The 20,093-nt window shown below is 31.4% G+C and overlaps 2 protein-coding genes across 2 annotated transcripts; both read left to right on the top strand.

The window, feature by feature from the left end:
- Positions 1-13,433: 13,433 nt before the first annotated feature.
- Positions 13,434-15,698, top strand: LOC142239970 (uncharacterized). Its single transcript, XM_075311698.1, has one exon. It carries the CDS (start codon positions 13,434-13,436, stop codon positions 15,696-15,698), a length of 2,265 nt encoding a protein of 754 aa, XP_075167813.1.
- A 136-nt stretch (positions 15,699-15,834) lies between these two features.
- Positions 15,835-16,416, top strand: LOC142239969 (uncharacterized). Its single transcript, XM_075311697.1, has one exon. It carries the CDS (start codon positions 15,835-15,837, stop codon positions 16,414-16,416), a length of 582 nt encoding a protein of 193 aa, XP_075167812.1.
- The last annotated feature ends 3,677 nt before the right edge of the window (positions 16,417-20,093 follow it).

Here is a 20,093-nt window from a genome sequence, read left to right as displayed (position 1 = left end):
AGTTGAAAAGTGAATAAATTAAACAAATTTTAATTGATTCACTTTATACATTTAAGGTGGGTATTAAGTTCGAGTTTAGCCGCTAAAATCAAAACTAAATCTGCAAAGACAGTATAAAATTATATATTTTTGTTGCAACTTTTATTATAACTTGATGGGGAATGATTCAATGCAAAAATTGAAAATGTTCACTTTCGGTAAAATGAACTATTAAAGAAAAGTAACCGTGAAAAAAAGGCCAATTTAGCGCGATAATGCCAACTTAAGACTGGCCTTTACAATCAAATAAGCAAAACTCAAATTTAAGAGAGAATTGTGCCTTAAAAGTACCCTTATTTCAATTCTACGCTTCTTGGCTCGGAATCAATACCAAAATCATTAGTGTAAAGATAAAATCTTTGGGACCGGGCAAGTTTTTTCAGTGTTGTAGTCGGAGTTTTTCTATAAGTGTTTTTTTGGTTATCGGTTTATCCGAAAATTCCAATTTTTTGAAAACCGGTTTTCCGTTTTTAGTTTGCCAAATTTGTTATTGTTTTTTTAAAACGGGATTTCCGTTTTCTATTTTGCTTTGGGCCGATTGAAAATGAAATAATAACAAGTATATACGGCCGTAAGTTCGGCCAGGCCGAATCTTATGTACCCTCCACCATGGATTGCGTAGAAACTTCTACGAAAGACTGTCATCCACAATCGAATTATTTGGGTTGTGGTATCTTAAAACTTCTTAACATCGTTTTCTAAATTGTGAGTTAGTCCAAAAAAGGTATGTGTAGGTAAGTCTACAAATAATTACGAATCGATATGGACTTGTGCACGGTACGTAGAGAGCCAGAATTGAAATATGGGGGTCGCTTATATGGGGGCTATATACAATTATGAACTTGATATGGACCAATTTTTGTGTGATTGGGGATCGATTTATCTGAGGGTTATATATAACTATAGAGCGATATGAACCTAGTTAGTCATGGTTGTTAACGGCCATATACTAGCTTAACATACCAAATTTCAACTGACTCGGATGAAATTTGCTCCTCCAAGAGGCTCCAAAACCAAATCTTGGGATCGGTTATATGGGGGCTATATATGATTATGGACTGATATGGACCACTTTTGGTATGGTGGTTAAATATCATATACTACCACTACGTACCAAATTTCAACCAGATCGGATGAATTTTGCTTCTCCAAAAGGCACCGGAGGTCAAACCTGGTGATCGGTTTATATGGGAGCTATATATAATTATGGACCGATGTGGACCAATTTTTGCATGGTCATTAGAGACCATATAGTAACACCATGTACCAAATTTCACCAGGATCGGATGAAATTTGCTTCTCTTAGAGGTTCCGCAAGCCAAATGGGGGGATCGGTTTATATGGGGGCTATATATAATTATGGACCGATGTGGACCAATTTTTGCATGGTTGTGAAAGACCTTATACTAACACAATGTTTTGCTTCTCTTAGAGGCTCCGAAAACCAAATCGGGGGATCGGTTTATATGGGGGCTATATATAATTATTGACCGATTTTTGCATAGTTGTTAGAGACCATATACTAACACCATGTAAAAAATTTCGGATGAAATTTGCTTCTCTTAGAGGATCCGCAAACCAAATTTGGGGGTCCGTTTATATGGGGGCTATACGTAAAAGTGGACCGATATGACCCATTTGCACAACCATCCGACCTACATCAATAACAACTACTTGTGCAAAGTTTCAAGTCGATAGCTTGTTGCGTTCGGAAGTTAGCGTGATTTCAACAGACGGACGGACGGATCGACTCAGAATTTAGACAAAACAAGTATATACGGCCGTAAGTTCGGCAAGGCCGAAGCTTATGTACCCTCCACCATGGAGTGCGTAGAAACTTCTTCTTAACACTGCCATCCACAATCGAATTACTTGAGTTGCGATAACGCTTGCCTATGGCAAGGTATCTTAAAACCTCCCAACACCGTCTTCTAAATTGTAAGTAAGTCCATACGTGGTATATATTAAATCAAAATAGACCGATTAAATACGTCTATAATTCAGTTTGACAAAATTTTCTATAAAAATAAAATTTTGACAAAATTTTCTATAGATATAATATTTTGACAAAATTTTCTATAGAAATGAAATTTTGACAAAATTTTCTATAGATATAAAATTTTGACAAAATTTTCTATAGAAATAAAGTTTTGACAAAATTTTCTATAGAAACAAAATTTTAACAAAATTTTCTATAGAAATAAAATTTTGACAAAATTTTCTATAGAAATAAATTTTTGACAAAATTTTGGTAGATTATTTTGACAAAATTTTCTATAGAAATAAAGTTTTGACAAAATTTGCTATAGAAATGAAATTTTAACAAAATTTTCTAGAAAAATAAAATGTTAACAAAATTTTCTATAGAAATAAAATTTTGACAAAATTTTCTATAGAAATAAATTTTTGACAAAATTTTCCATAGAAATAAAATGTTGGTATATTTTTTTGGATCGAGTGGCAACCATGATTATGAACCGATATGGACCAATTTTTGTGTGATTGGAGATCGGCTATATATAACTATAGACCGATATGGACCAATTTTGGTATGATTGTTAGCGGCCATATACTAACACCACGTTCCAAATTTGAACCAGATCGGAGGTCAAATCGGTTTATATGGGGGCTATATATAATTATGGACCGATATGGACCCATTCTGGCACGGTTGCTAGAGATCATATACTTATACCATGTTCCAAATTTCAACCGGATCGGATGAAATTTGATTCTCTTACAGGCTCCGCAAGCCAAATCTGGGGATCGGTTTATATGGGGGCTATATATAATTATGGACCGACGTGGACCAATTTTTGCATGGTTTTTAGAGACCATATACCAACACCATGTACCAAATTTCAGCCGGATCGGATGAAATATGCTTCTGTTAGAGGCTCCGCAAGTTTCAAGTCGACAGCTTGTTTCGTTCGGAAGTTAGAGTGATTTCAACAGACGGACGGACATGCTTATATCGACTCAGAATTTCACCACGACCCATTATATATATAAAGGGTGATACGATCAAAATTTGGTCAATATAAACTTGACGTATTTCTTTCAATTTTGCATTTAAAAAACCTGAACACCCTCATTTTGAAGGTGTGTGTGTGTGTAGAATGTTGCTCCTCTTTTGATTTTGGAATTCACTCTTCAGTTGTCAAAATGCCGTCCAAGCAAGAAGAGCAGCGAATCACAATTTTGCTCGCGCATCGCGAAAATCCGAGCTACTCGCACGCAAAGCAGGCGAAATCGCTAAAAGTTGCCAAATCAACCGTTACAAATGTGATTAAAGTGTTTGGGGAATGTTTGTCGACAGCCAGGAAGTCTGGATCGGGGGGAAATCGAAAACCGGAAGCCGCTGAGACGACAAAGAGAGTTGCCGGTAGTTTCAAGCGAAACCCTAACCTCTCTCTCCGAGATGCCGCAAATAAGCTGGGTGTATCGTCTACAACCGTGCATCGAGGCAAAAAACGAGCCGGACTATCGACTTACAAGAAGATAGTGACTCCAAATCGCGATGATAAACAAAATACGACGGCCAAAGCGCGATCCCGGAGGCTGTACACGACGATGCTGACGAAGTTTTACTGCGTGGTAATGGACGACGAAACCTACGTCAAAGCCGACTACAAGCAGCTTCCGGGACAGGAGTTTTATACGGCAAAAGGAAGGGGAAAGGTAGCAGATATTTTCAAGCACATAAAACTGTCAAAGTTCGCAAAGAAATATCTGGTTTGGCAAGCCATCTGTACCTGTGGCTTGAAAAGCAGCATTTTCATAGCTTCCGGGACTGTCAACCAAGAAATTTACGTGAAAGAGTGTTTGAATAAACGTCTGCTGCCTTTCCTGAAGAAACACGGTTGTTCCGAACTGTTTTGGCCGGATTTGGCATCTTGCCATTACGGTAAAAAGGCCATGGAGTGGTACGCCGCCAACAATGTGCAGGTGGTTCCCAAGGACAAGAACCCTCCCAACACGCTAGAGCTCCGCCCAATTGAGAAATACTGGGCTATTGTCAAGCGGAACCTAAAGAAGACCAAAAAAACTGCTAAGGACGAGCAGCAGTTCAAGGCAAACTGGCTTTCTGCGGCGAAGAAGGTGGACAAGGTGGCTGTACAAAATCTGTTGGCAGGTGTCAAGCGTAAGGCCCGACAATTCGGATTTGGAAAAGCGAAAGCCTAACTGAATATTTTTCCTGCATTTTATACTAATTGAACTTGAAAAAGAAATTTAATTTGATTTTTTAACTAAACGATTTCACCGATTTACACGCGTTTTCCCTTGACCAAATTTTGACCGTATCACCCTTTAGCTCTCATATAGACCGTTTTAACTTCTTGGGCTTCTGGATCTCGCAATATTAGCCGATTAGAGGTATTTTAGGGCCGCAAATTGGTGTGTATTGTTTCATGTTTTGGTGTAACTTCCATATAAACTGGTCTGCCGATTTGACTTCTTGAGCTGCTAGAAATTGCAATTTTTATCAGAACAGTCGTGCTCAATCATGTAGTGCTGCTATATATAGAATTTAGATTTCAAAGATTAGATTTCAGCTTTTGTAGCAGAATCCGGTTACAATTAGAATCGATACACTGTTAGAAAAATATGTTTTTCATATGTTCCGATATAAACAAAATGTGTTTCGGGCACGATTTTAAACCACAATATATTTAAGTGCGAACATGTAATTTTCCTAAACTAACACTAAATGTTTGGGACATCTATGTTAATATGTTAGAATATATTATGTTTGGGGCATGAATGTTTCATAAAAATCATATGTGTGAATACAAACATATATAAATTTACAAATTGCAACTAAACATACATATGTTGTGATATTTTATTCAAAGCGACAGAGAGAGTATAGAGAGAAATAGAGATGGAAACCGGGAGAGTTGACGAAAGATATCAATATAACACAGCAAAAGAGTCAAAAGAGAACAATTTCTGTGAAACCGCTTGTATGTTGTTTCGGAAAACTGTTTTATGATAAGGCCAAAAATTTGATATGTTTAAGTCTAAATATTATTTAATTTGAATAAAGAGAATATACATTCTGAACCAAGAGAATAGACATTTGAAAAACAAACAGCTTATGTTTTCGCCTTGAGAGCAGCATTTTATGTATGTGTGGACATGTGTTTTGTTTATCATTTTGGCATTATTTTTTTCTTGGTTCGTTAAAAGAAATCAGGGGTCTTCATAAAAATAACGAAAGGGCACTATACTCTTTTTAGAGTTGGGACGGTAAAATGAAATAAGGAGGAAATAGTGAAAAATTACACAGTAAAATGTAAAAAAACAAAGTTTAGTTTCTCTTTATTAAAAAGTAGTCCACGAGGAGTTGACGGACACCATCAAATATAAAAGCGGGCATTAAGTTCGACTTTTACAGCTAAAACAATTTAAAAAGTTTATTTTCTTTAAAATGAATTATTAAAGAAAAATAAAAGGAATTTTAGAGCGATGGTGTTAAATGCTAGTAAAAAACTGTTCACTCCTAAATAAATTTATGTTTATATTATAAAATTATGTATGTATGTTTATACTCGACTCCACGTTCTTCTTTTGTTAGTTTTTGAATTCCTTCCAAATTTTAAAGTTTTGTACAAAAACAGTTTTTTATTACAAGATTGTTATTTTTGCAATAAAAAATAATATTTTATCCAAAAATCATTCAATTTCGTTTATATCAAGCACTGTTACTGACTATAAATCTTTAATAACGCACATTTCAATGTTTCATTTAAAAAAATTAATATAGTAAAAATATAAATGTGTAAATTAAAAAAAAAAAAAAAACAAAAAAAAAATGTTCGGTCGGAGCAGGGATTGAACCCACGACCCTTTGCATGCAAGGCAGACATGCTAACCACTGCTCCACGTGGCAAACAAATGTATGTTTCTGTTAAATAATGTTATGTTTGCATGGGCTCGTGGGCGCTGCAAACTATGCTATATAAATGTAACTTAAAACGATAATTATCTACTGGTGACTATAACAGCTACGTAGCCCAGTGGATAGTGTGTTGGCTTACAAACTGTATGGTCCTCGGTTCGATTCTCCGTGCAGGCGAAAGGTAAAATTTAAAAAATTTATAAAAGTGAATAATTTCTTCAACATTATTTGTATTACAGAGAAAGGTGCCAATAACTACAAAATTTCGTGGAAGTGAAAATTACGAGTATGTTACGGAATGAGCACAATCGTGTTTGGGAAAAATTCTTCCAAGCATATAATATTTTTGGCTCAAAATGCTTCCAAACATATAATATGTTCACATAAAACAAACATATTAATGTTTCGGCAGTATGCAATAATATATGTGCTTCCTGCAAAATATGTTTGGAACATATGTTAAAGAAGCGATTTTTTTTGAGGGTGTACTACTGAAAATCAGCTATTCTGTAGTATTTAATATAATTATTTAAAAAAAAAATCATAAATTGTAAAACTTCTATCTATCTATTCTATCCTTGTTAAGCCATGTTATGCCAAGGAACCTCTGAAAAGTTTGAAGCAATTCAAAGGTTTCTGATTAAATTTTCCATTAAGTATATAAAATGATTGAAGTCAAGTCCTCACAACGTATTCATCCTTTTAGTTGACAAATTTGATATTACTTCCATCCCCCCAACATTAGCCAATCAATGGCATACCCCTAATTCTACTGATTTTATATCAAATAAAATTGGCCTCTTTCCATAGTCCATGTAAATGCCAGATAACACAATCAGATTGCCCTCTTTTTTTTTTTTTTGCATATTTTTTATACGTTATATATACAAAGGACTTTCTATTTCCTTTACAGCATGTATGCCAGTATAGAGAATTACAATATATGGAAACGGAAATGTACGTTCCTATTGTATAGTCCCTACGTTTAATTGTATGATGTCTTTATGTTTCGTACACATGTAAGGATGTTTCCACTACGGAGAACTTTATATGAACGACCCTTTGTAGTAGAAAACAATAAATGGTTAACATTCCAAGCTGGTTCAATAAAACAACAGGTCAGAACGGGGCTAAATTCAATCGCGTCCAAGTTTCTACACTGAACAAAAAAATCCGAACAATCATATCTAACTTCTATCGAATTAGATCTGATCAGCTCTCAATATAGGTCTAGACTGTCCTGTGGTCGGAATAAATGCGGAATATTACCGGGAAAAATCTCCTAAAGACAGCATTGAAGCCCTGGAAAGACAAACATTTCGGCCGCAAATCATGGAAATTCCAATGGGACTCAAAACAATGCCACTCAGCACACGTCAAGAATGGCTTAAAAATGAGTTTCCTCAATTAATTTCTACCTCAGAATGGCAGCCACAATCGTGCTATGGTTAACATGTCCGTCGTGCATGCTGAAGGCCATGGGTGCAATCGTGCGAAAAATAATCTAACAAAATTTGAGGAAAATTTTACCAAAATTTTGCCAAATTTAAAAAATCTTAGTTTGAAGCATTTAACAAATTTTTTTGATTTTGATGTTTCTTCGAAACAATTTTAGAATTTTATTATACAAGTTAATTTCAGTATTTGCAATATTATATATTATGATCTCTACTATCAGCGACAATTTTTTGGGTCTATAAATATCCCTTGAATTGTAAATGTATCCAATTTTAAATGCATAATACTTCTTTAAAAAGAGAAAACTCACTCACAATGACGATATGACCCAATCCAAAATAAAAAATTTTAAAAGTTATTGAATATATAGAAAGTTTCGTCAAAATTTTATTTCTGTAGAAAACTTCGTGAAAATTTTATTTCTATGTTATAGAACATTTTGTGAAAATTTTATTCCTATAGAAAATTTTTTCACAATTTTATTTCAATAAAAAATTTTGTCAACATTTTATTTCTATAGAAAATTTTGTCAACATTTTATTTCTATAGAAAATTTTGTCAACATTTTATTTCTATAGAAAATTTTTTCAAAATTTTATTTCTATAGAAAACTTCGTCAAAATTTTTTTTCTATAGAAAATCTTGTTAAAATTGTATTCCTATAGAAAATTTGTCAACATTTTATTGTATAGAAAACTTTTTTCAAAGTTTTATTTTTATAGACAAATTTGTCAAAATTTTATTTCTATAGAAAATTTTTATTAAAATTTTATTTCTATAGGAAATTTTGTCAAAATTTTATTTCTATAGACAATTTTGTCAAAATTTTATTTCTATAGAAAACTTCGTCAAAATTTTATTTCTATAGAAAACTTCGTCAAAATTTTATTTCTATAGACAATTTTGTGAAAATTTTATTTCTATAGAAAATGTTGTCAACATTTTATTTCTATAGAATTTTTTTTTCAAAATTTTATTTCTATATTAAATTTTGTGAAGATTTTATTTCTATAGAAAATTTTGTCAAAATTTTATTTCTATAGACAGTTTAGTCACACTTTTATTTCTGTAGATAGTTTTGTCACAATTTTATTTCTATAGAAAATGTTGTCAACATTTTATTTCTATAGAAAATTTTGTCAACATTTTATTTCTATAGAAAATTTTGTCAAAATTTTATTTTTATAGAAAATTTTGTCAAAATTGTATTCCTATAGAAGGTTAAAGCAGCCCGATTAAGATTCAGGCTCACTTAGACTATTCAGTCCATTGTGATTCCTATAGAAAATTTGTCAACATTTTATTCTATAGAAAACTTTTTTCAAAGTTTTATTTTTATAGACAAATTTGTCAAAATTTTATTTCTATAGAAAATTTTTGTTAAAATTTTATTTCTATAGGAAATTTTGTCAAAATTTTATTTCTATAGACAATTTTGTCAAAATTTTATTTCTATAGAAAACTTCGTCAAAATTTTATTTCTATAGACAATTTTGTGAAAATTTTATTTCTATAGAAAATTTTGTCAACATTTTATTTCTATAGAAAATTTTTTTTTCAAAATTTTATTTCTATATTAAATTTTGTGAAGATTTTATTTCTATAGAAAATTTTGTCAAAATTTTATTTCTATAGACAGTTTAATCACAATTTTATTTCTGTAGATAGTTTTGTCACAATTTTATTTCGATAGAAAATGTTGTCAACATTTTATTTCTATAGAAAATTTTGTCAACATTTTATTTCTATAGAAAACTTTGTCAAAATTTTATTTTTATAGAAAATTTTGTCAAAATGTAATTTCTATAGAAAATTTTGTCAAAATTTCATTTTTACAGAAAATTTTGTCAAAATTTTATTTCTATAGAAAATTTTGTCAAAATTTTATTTCTATAGAAAATTTTGTCAAAATATTATATCTATAGAAAATTTTGCAAAATTTTATTTGTATAGAAAATTTTGTCAAAATTTTATTTCTATATAAAATTTTATCAAAATTTTATTTCTATAGACAGTTTAGTCACAATTTTATTTCTATAGATAGTTTTGTCACAATTTTATTCCTATAGAAAAATTTGTCAACATTTTATTTCTATAGAACATTTTGTCAACACTTTATTTCTATAGAAAATTTTGTCAACATTTTCTTTCTATAGAAAATTTTGTCAAAATGTTATTTATATACAAAATTTTGTCAACATTTTATTTCTATAGAAAATTTTTTCAAAATTTTATTTCTATAGAAAATTGTTTCCAAAGTTTATTTCTATAGAAAAGTATGTCAAAATTGTATTTCTATAGAATATTTTATAAACATTTTATTGCTATAGAAAATTTTGTCACAAGTAAATTTTGTCAAAATTTCATTTCTATAGAAATATTTGTCAAAATTTTATCTCTACAGAAAAATTTGTCAAAACTTTATTTTTATACAAATTTTTGTCAAATGTTTTTTCTATAGAAAATTTTGTCTAAATGTTGTCAAAATTTTATTTCTATAGACAATTTTGTCAAAGTTTTACTTCTATATAAAATTTTTTCAAAGTTTTATTTCTATATAAAATTTTATCAAAATTTTATTTCTATAGACAGTTTAGTCACAATTTTATTTTTATAGATAGTTTTGTCAAAATTTTATTTCTATAGAAAATTTTGTCAAAATTTTATTTCTATAGAAAATTTTGTCAAAATTATATTTCTATAGAAAATTTTGTCAAAATTTTATTTCTATAGAAAATTTTGCAAAATATTATTTCTATAGAAAATTTTGCAAAATATTATTTCTATAGAAAATTTTGTCAAAATTTTATTTCTATATAAAATGTTGTCAAAGTTTTATTTCTATATAAAATGTTGTCAAAGTTTTATTTCTATATAAAATTTTATCAAAATTTTATTTCTATAGATAGTTTAGTCACAATTTTATTTCTATAGATAGCTTTGTCACAATTTTATTTCTATAGAAAATTTTGTCAACATTTTATTTCTATAGAAAATGTTTCTAGAAATTTTTATTTCTATAGAAAATTTTGTCAAAATTTTGGCTCCATGAAACAAGTCCCCATGTTGTTAGCACCTATATTACCTGTTTATTTTCATAATTCATTATGATTGTAAATATATAAATAAATAAATATATAAGAAAATTTTGTCAAAATGTTATTTCTATAGAAAATTTTGTCAACATTTTATTTCTATAGATTTTTTTTTTTCAAAATTTAATTTCTATAGAAATATTTGTCAAAATGTTATCTCTACAGAATTTTGTCACCATTTTATTTCTATAGAAAATTTTTTTCAAAATTTTATTTCTATAGAAAATTGTTTCCAAATTTGATTTCTATAGAAAATTTTGTCAAAATTTTATTTCTAACATATAGCATATGTTTAACATAGTTTCTCCTTTTATTTTATTTTTATATATTTGTCTAAAATGAATTCAAATCTAACAGCTGAAATTAACTATTATTAGTACGTTATTATCAATTTATTACTTTTAAAAACAACCATGAATTCTTTAAAACAAATTTGTATTCATATATCTTTCTCTTTTTATACCTTAAAACCGAGGTAAAGAACTGCCTAATGAATAGAAATCAGTCTTCTTTACCATCGTAACCAGCAACGATTGCAGATCATAAGCGGAAATAAAATGTAAGATTGACTCCAAAAAACTCTGACTCCAATTCTCTTTTTTTTCCCACAAACGATTCTCTTGTTTGTATCCAGCGAATAGGTAAAATAATATTCCTAAATAAAAGGTAAATCAAAAGGAGTTTTTCTCTAGAAGTCCTTTAAAGTTGCATGTCCCGCAACTCAATTTGATAATTTAATTATTTATGGAAATTGATTTCTAATGGTAGTTAAATCATTAAACATGGTCCTTCGTGCGTCTTTGGACAGCTACCTGTAGTATTCTAAAATAATCATCACTGGACATTATTAGCGAACGTCTCTGTTTCTTAAGCTTACACTCCCAGTTTGGCTTAATTGACGTATCAGTCTTTCTCCCACTTCCATTAAACCGCGTGGTCTTCAAAAAATAAATACGAAAAATCGGTATTTTGGATACGAAAGACGTAAAATTTTGTGAAAAGAAACGAAAAGGCTGCAATAAATTGTGCTAATTATAAAGAATTCGTAATTAGTTATATATTTGGGAAATTCTGATTAAAATCGATCAATAAAGACTTTCGCGGGTGCATAGTCCCAAATTACGCGAGTTTTCAGAAATAATTATATTTTCCTAATTGTATATTTTTGGAAAACGAATCATCGAAAATTTTATGAAATATAAGGTATTAACTGTACATTTGAAAGAATTATTCATTTCGGGCCGAGAACCCCCAATGAAAAGGCTTCGTGTATAACGGTTTTTACATTCTACCTTTCTTGAAAAAAAAAATATGTGTTAGCATGACGATTGCGGCTTTTCTTTAAGTACAAGTGAAACCAAAATAAAACAAAAGAAATACGAAATTCCACGTGTTTACATAAAATTCTATTTCATATGAAATAATCCAAAATGACAGAAAGTGAACATAAGGAATAGATAAATATAACATATAAAAATTGGATAACTTCATCTTCCAGCGGAATAACTAATCAATATTGAACCATCGATTTCCCAATATAAAATCGAAACCTGTAAGTTCATAAAATTTGATTTTATCATATTCATTTCTCATTCCATGAACTTTTAATAAATATTATCTTTTCGATAACGAAATATCGAATGGTATTAAGTCACACGATATTCATCAACTCTTTTTAAGTCTTGAAACATTTATCTCAACATCTCTTTATTTACGATATATATAAATATAAAAAAGAGTCTCTCCTTATTCTCTTAAATATCGATGACAGTTTCACCCATTCTCTTGTGATCACTCCCTTTGCAATTAAAAAGTGTAGAGCAGCGATGGGCAAAGAGACTACGCGGCGTTTTTCTCTTGCTCACCCAAATATTCTCTCGCTCAGTTAACTCTCAAAACAGACGACGAAATGAATTTGTATTTTGAAAACACATTTCAGTCTCGCTTGAGCAACCGATCGAGCTGGGTGTGTTGTCGCATGTTGTTCAGCGATTACATGAAATTTGAAATAAATGAGTACTTGCAATATAATTTTTTGTTTCCAGAATTCATAACTATCAATTAAATAATAACCAGATGTAATAAAAAAATATCTTTTTAATAATTATTGAATTTTTTGTACTGTGCGTATTTGAAAACCTAAAAATATTATTTATTTTACTATTTCGAATCAAAGGAAAATACACAACAAACAAAAAACACTTAATATTTTATATGGTAATTTTTAGTACAGTGCGTCTTTGGACATCCAAATAATGTTTCGTTTCGTTAAAAAGTTAATTACATTAAAATTCTGTATCAATGACAGAAATACGTCTTTAAAGTCTTTCATAAAAATCTCATAAAAAAAACTAACTTAATATAATTATTAAGTATCATTTCTCGAAGTGCATAAAGAGAGCGATCAATTGAAAACGCACACAAACACAAATCCTCTCTGCCCATCCCTGGTGTAGAGTATATTCTGTATGTGTGTTTGTACGGCCAGGCGCTCTTTCAAATTATAAGAAGAAAACAAAACTCTCACAATAGGTCTGTTTTCGCAGATTTAAGCACAGTGAAAAAAAAAGAAAACAAACACACAAAAAGTTTTGAATATACATTTCTGGAATTTTTGTCAAAAAGAATTATCCTTTCCATTGGTATTAGAAGGGTAAATCAATTCATAAAGATCGTTTGAAATATCAATAAGAAATTGGTCAAGTGCGGAAATTTAATTGTTACCAATTCCTGATTTTGGATTACGTATGAAAACTGAATAAATTAATATAGTGATAAAATATTTTCCTTCTGAAAGTGATCTTTTTGCGGTTGAAAATTAAGCATTTTTAAGCAGAAAAGAGTATTTAATTTTACTTTTTCTGTAATATCGACAAATCTCGGTCGAAATATATCCGATACAGTCCACTCTTTACTAATAGTATATTCATTTTGCCATGGAAGATTTCATTTTTGATTCGGATGACCTTGTCACGTTTTGTGCTGATTTTGAAAAGAGTGGTGTTCTGACGGACACCCTCTTGGAAGTCACTCTTCAGGATCTTCACGATCGTTGGAGCACACTACAAAAATCATACCGGAGATTGTGTACAACCGATCTCGCAAACCTCAAGAATGAGGACACCGAGAAAAGACGGTTGTTAGAGTCTGCGAGGGAAAAATATGCAAATTGTACAAAGCAGTTTCATAAGTGCAAATCTGAGATACTTGACGCTCAGAAAGCTTTAATAGCACCCACAAATTTCAGTTCGAATCACAATTTCGAAGAATCCCACGCACAAGATAAATCATTCTCTTGTATCAAAGTTCCCCCGTGCGATACGGAGATATTTTACGGAGGCTATGAGGAGTGGCCCGCATTCAGGGACATGTTCACCGCCGTGTATGGTGAACATCCCAAGTTGTCCGCGGTTCAAAAATTGTACCACCTTCGCCTTAAAGTTAAAGGTCAGGCCGCCACCATAGTAAAGAAATACAAACTATGTGGGGAAAATTTTTCATTAGCCTGGGAGGCTCTCAAATCCCGGTATGAAAATAAACGCATACTGGTTGACGATCAGTTAAAAATACTCCTCAATCTCGAGCCTGTTCTCACGGAAAGCAGCGAATCAATCCAAGAGATACAAATTACCATTAATGACTGCCTAGCCGCTCTCAAGGCTCAAGGTATTCCGACTAACGATTGGGATCCAATCTTAGTTTATGTTTGCTCAACAAAACTACCTCATGACACACTAGCTCTATGGGAACAATCCCTAAAGTCTCATAGAGAGTTACCAAAATGGTCCGAAATGGACACATTTCTCACCAATCGATATGAGGTTGTGGAACGATTGAATTGCATTCAAGGTGGTAAACCTAACGCCAAAAGAAAGAATTTGGAAACTCACACTTTTACTACAGAGGGAAACCAACAATTTCCCTGCAAATTTTGTAAAATGAATCATGCTTTAAAACATTGCCCTCAATTTAAAGCCCTTGAGCCTAGAGTTCGAAATGAATTTGCATTTTCAAACAAAATTTGCTTAAACTGCCTCTCATACACTCATCTCCGAAAAGAGTGTAAAAGCAAATTCGTTTGCGCTCAGTGTAAGAAGGATCATCATACACTTTTGCATTATACAGTTGCCAATCCCACAACTGTCAGCAATACCACTATTGCTCCTCCACAACCAGAAGAAATTCCCGCATGTGTCACACAAACTCAAATTGCATCCCACTTCATTGCAGACCCATCAGCTTCTTCCGAAAACACATTGCTCCCAACAGCTATTGTGAAAATTTCCCATTTGGGGGAAACATTTTCAGCCCGTGCTTTTATTGATCAGGGATCGGAAAAAACTTTTGTGTCCCGAAGGCTACAACAGAAGCTTCGGTTACCCACTGAGTCCAAGAACTTCCAAATTCGTGGAATGGGAGGAAGTATAATTGGTAACTCGAATTCTGTCTGTACGATGAAATTGTACTCCGAAACCCACAATCGAACAATAGAATTAAATGCTATTGTTGTTCCCAAAATCACACGGCTTTTACCCAATTTCTCGTTTCCTTCGTCACAATTTTCGTTTGACGGCATTAAAGATATAGACTTGGCAGATCCATTATTCTATAAACCAGGCCAAGTCGATCTTTTGATTGGAAGCAACGCAATACCGAAAATTATGTTGTGTGGAGTGAAAACAGTTTGCAATTCACTCATAGCTCAAGCAACAATATTTGGGTGGATAATAAGTGGCCCCGTTAAAACACAAACAGTATCCTCGTTTTCATTACAGGCTTCTGAAACGACAGAAGACCCCATATCAACCCAATTAAGACTTTTTTGGGAGCTAGAAGAGGTCCCATCTCGTCCTTCTATAACTAAAGAAGACGAATATTGCGAATCATTATACGAAAGGACAACAACCCGCGATTTAGATGGGCGATATGTGATTAAATTACCGTTCAAGCCTGAGTTTCCACATGAACTTTCGCTCGGCTCTTCTAGATCGCAGGCGTTCGTGCAATATATTAGAATGGAACAATCTCTCCGATCCAAACCTGCCATGGAAGAGACATATCAGAATGTTTTGTCGGAATATCTCTCACTAGGCCATATGAAACCCACAGATTCTCGTGAAATATATTCACGGGGTAAATATATGTCTTTTTACTTACCCCACCACGCGGTAATCAGACCTGAAAGTTCGCATAGTTTTTAATGCGTCAAAAAAATCTGGATCTGGAAATTCTTTAAATTACGTTCTCTACGTCGGTCCCACTCTTCAATCGGATATGATGACTCTCATATTGAATTGACGTCTTTATAAATACGTATTTAGTGGTGACATCGAAAAGATGTACCGCCAAATACGAGTCCATGAAGAAGATACTCCTTTTCAAAGAATCCTTTTCCGGCCTACTCCTGTTTGCCCCGTGAAGGATTATGCCCTAACGACGGTTACTTTTGGAGTAAGCAGCGCTCCATATTTAGCAATAAGGACACTTATCCAACTTGCTCGAGACTCAATGAGTGAGTTTCCCCAAGCTGCTTCTATTCTCATGAAAGAAACATATGTTGATGACATATTGTCCGGCGGACATGATTTGAGCTCCACCCGAGCTTCTCTTTTTCAATTGATAGCTCTATTAAAAACTGCTAGTTTTCCTCTAAAGAAGATAACTTCAAATTCGCCAGATATTTTGGCCTCGATCCCAACAGAAAATCTTCTTGATTCGAATTTTTTGAAATTCCAGGAAACAAGCTCCACAAAAACGCTCGGCATCCAATGGAATGCCTTATCCGACAGCTTTTCTTATAAAATAACGCCTCCTACTATTGTGTCCCCTATCACAAAGAGAAAAATTCTGTCAGATGCATCCAAGCTATTCGACCCCGCTGGATGGATATCCCCAATCATAATTCAGTTAAATCATTAAACAGCATATTTTATCAAAATTTTATAGCTATAGAAAATTTTGCCACAAGTAAATTTTGTCAAAATTTCATTTCTATAGAAATATTTGTCAAAATTTTATCTCTACAGAAACATTTGTGAAAGTTTCATTTCTATATAAAATTTTGTCAAAACTTTATTTTTATATAAAATTTTGTCAAAATTTTATTTCTATAGACAATTTTATTTCTATAGATAGTTTTGTCACAATTTTATTCCTGTAGAAAAATTTGTCAACATTTTATTCCTATAGAAAGTTTTGTAGAAAATTTTTTCAAAATTTTATTTCTATAGAAAATTGTTTCCAAAGTTTATTTCTATAGAAAATTTTGTCAAAATTTTATTTCTAACATATTGAATATTTTATCAAAATTTTATTGTTATAGAAAAATTTTATTGCTATAGAAAATTTTTTCACAAATAAATTTTGTCAAAATTTCATTTCTATAGAAATATTTGTCAAAATTTTATCTCTACAGAAATATTTGTCAAAGTTTCATTTCTATATAAAATTTTGTCAAAATTTTGTTTTTATATAAAATTTTGTCAAAATTTTATTTCTATAGACAATTTTATTTCTATAGATAGTTTTGTCACAATTTTATTCCTGTAGAAAAATTTGTCAACATTTTATTCCTATAGAAAATTTTGTCAAAATTTTATTTCTGCAGAAAATTTTTTCAAAATTTTATTTCTATAGAAAATTGTTTCCAAAGTTTATTTCTATAGAAAATTTTGTCAAAATGTTGTTTCTAACATATAGAATATTTTATCAAAATTTTATTGCTATAGAAAAATTTTATTGCTATTGAAAATTTTGTCAAAATTTCATTTCTATAGAAATATTTGTCAAAATTTTATCTCTACAGAAATATTTGTCAAAGTTTCATTTCTATATAAAATTTTGTCAAAATTTTATTTCTATAGACAATTTTATTTCAATAGGTAGTTTTGTCACAATTTTATTCCTGTAGAAAAATTTGTCAACATTTTATTCCTAGAAAATAGAAAATTTGCCAAAACTTTATTTCTATAGGAAATTGAAGTAACTCTTTTTGGAGAGAAATACTTTGCAAAATCTACGAAAGCACCAAGAACTTAACCAATCTACCAAATCTACCAAAAATCTACCATATTTGGTAGATCGGTATATAAAATATAGCTGGGGTGTCTAGATTCAATATTTCTGGTATGGACATTTTTTGTAGATCAAAGTTATTATACGCTAACCAAATTACATATCAAATATTCTGTACATGTATCCTTCTATAATAAAGCGCATACATGTTATTCACATTTTCTAAGCATTTGATATCATTATACTACACTTTTGTTTATTGCAAATAACTTTTCTCTTGAAGTAAGTGTTGCGGAATTACTCAACTTAAATTGAATTTACTTAAAATTGATTTAACAAAAACAATTTAAACTTGGAAATTGTGAGTGCGGCAAAGTTAAAATAAGTATGTCTCAGTAATAGTTAAGCAATTTTAATCGTAGCAAAGAGTCAACCCAGTCTCCAGCATAAACATACATGTTCTGTGGTATACCACGCTTGTTTTAGAATTTCTGACCATATTACATGTTGGCAATGTAAACAATGTTCACTTTTTTTCTTTCTATTTACACATCCTTTTCTGAGAAATTCAACAAAAAAATTTGCAGTAAAGTTGTTAATAATAGAGTCGGTTGGCATTCTGAGGCAATATACTTTCGTGTATCTGGAAGCAATGCAATATTGCACAAATACTTCATATAACAGTAAGTAAGATTCTAAATTCCAAATTTACATTGGTCAAATTAGAAATAATAATTATGTAATATTTATTTTACATTGACAAAAAAGCATGTCCGTATCCAAAGATTTTGTCTTTACATTAATGATTTTGGTATTGATTCCGAGCCAAAGAAGCGGAGAATTGAAGCAAGGATACAGGACCATTAAAGTCAAGTTGACCTTAGCCAAATAAATTTTCTTTCATGTAAAGATACCCAGGTATAAGTCGAATCACTTAATTATATGGCAAAACGACTTCATTAAAAAGGCTCTTGACTTTTGGACAAGGAAAACACCTTTATATCAGAGAAATGCGTCTTCTGTGCTAAGCAAATTTCGCATTTGTATTTTAGGGACATAAAATCGTTGGCCCCCGAAAATATTTTTTTTCAGTGTATAGATAACTCATTATATAAGTATAGGCCGCCAAATAAATGTCTGTCGATAAATGTTAATTTAAGTTTTTCACTTAAAAAGTCTGGCAAGAAGAAGCTTCCCCTCCTGTGAAAATACCACATTTTAAGAAAATCGTTAAACATTCAATTTAAAAAAAAAAGTGGTTAGGAGAAGATGACATTTTCTATCGCTCCCAGTAATGTTCACGAAGGATAAGGTGGCAGACCGATTTGATTCAGTCTCACTTAGACTACACACAAAGAAAATTTCATTAAAATTGAGCCAACGAAAATTGTTCATTGATATATCGAAACATTTTCATTAAGACAATGAAAATATTCATTAATAGTACGAAACTTTTCGTTGACTAACAGAATATTCATTATGGTAACCAAAAATTTCGCTATATCTTATTAACGAATTTGTTTCATTAGCTCAATTTTAATGACAAATTTCATTAATACAACGAAACTTGTTCTACCTGTGTATTCAGTCCAATGTGTTAGGTTGGTTAATGTGGCAGCCCGATTTGAAATTTCAAGTGACTCAAAGAAGTTTCAATAATCTCTGAAAACTTTCAATTTTCCAAAAAATTGGACAAGGAAAAGGTGTAACTCGTCTACCACATATCGAAAAATCAAGTCACGGGAACGTTCCTTTTCCCGATCAACTATCAAAAAAGAAGTTAGGCGTTTTTTATCCAGGGGCAACCCTGAAATTTCAAGAAAATCGACGAACTTTTCTTCAAGTTTCAAAATAACGAACAAGGGAGAGGTCCCATTCCCCACCCAATTTCGAAAAATAAAGTAGCGGATCTTTGTTTATATGCTGTACCCAATCTTACCTAATAATATTATTATAGCGGATTATGGAAATATTTTATTATACCCTCCACCATAGGATAGGGGTAAATTAACTTTGTCATTCCGTTTGTAACACATCGAAATATTGCTCCAAGACCCCATAAAGTATATATATTCTGGATCGTGGTGAAATTCTGAGTCGATCTAAGCATGTCCGTCCATCTGTTGAAATCACACTAACTTCCGAACGTAATAAGCTATAGATTTGAAATTTGGCACAAGTAGTTGTTATTGATGTAGGTCGGACGGTATTGCAAATAGGCCATATCGGTTCACTTTTACGTATAGCCCCCATATAAACGGACCCCCAAATTTGGCTTGCAAATCCTCTAAGAGAAGCAAATTTCATCAGATCCGGTTGAAATTTAGTACATGGTGTCAGCATATGATCTCAAACAATTATGCAAAAATTAGTCCACATCGGTCAATAATTATATATAGCCCCCATATAAACCGACTTGGCTTGTGGAGCCTCTAAGAGAAGCAAATTTCATCCGATCCGACTGAAATTTGGTACATAGTGTTAGTATATGGTCTCTAATAACCATGCAAAAATTGGTCCACATCGGTCCATAATTATATATAGCCCCCATATAAACCGATCACCAGATTTGACCTCCAGAG

The sequence above is a fragment of the Haematobia irritans genome, chromosome 5, assembly GCF_050003625.1.
Source record: "Haematobia irritans isolate KBUSLIRL chromosome 5, ASM5000362v1, whole genome shotgun sequence".
NCBI classification, from domain to species: Eukaryota; Metazoa; Arthropoda; class Insecta; order Diptera; family Muscidae; genus Haematobia; species Haematobia irritans.
This window is presented reverse-complemented; position numbering and strand designations above follow the sequence as displayed.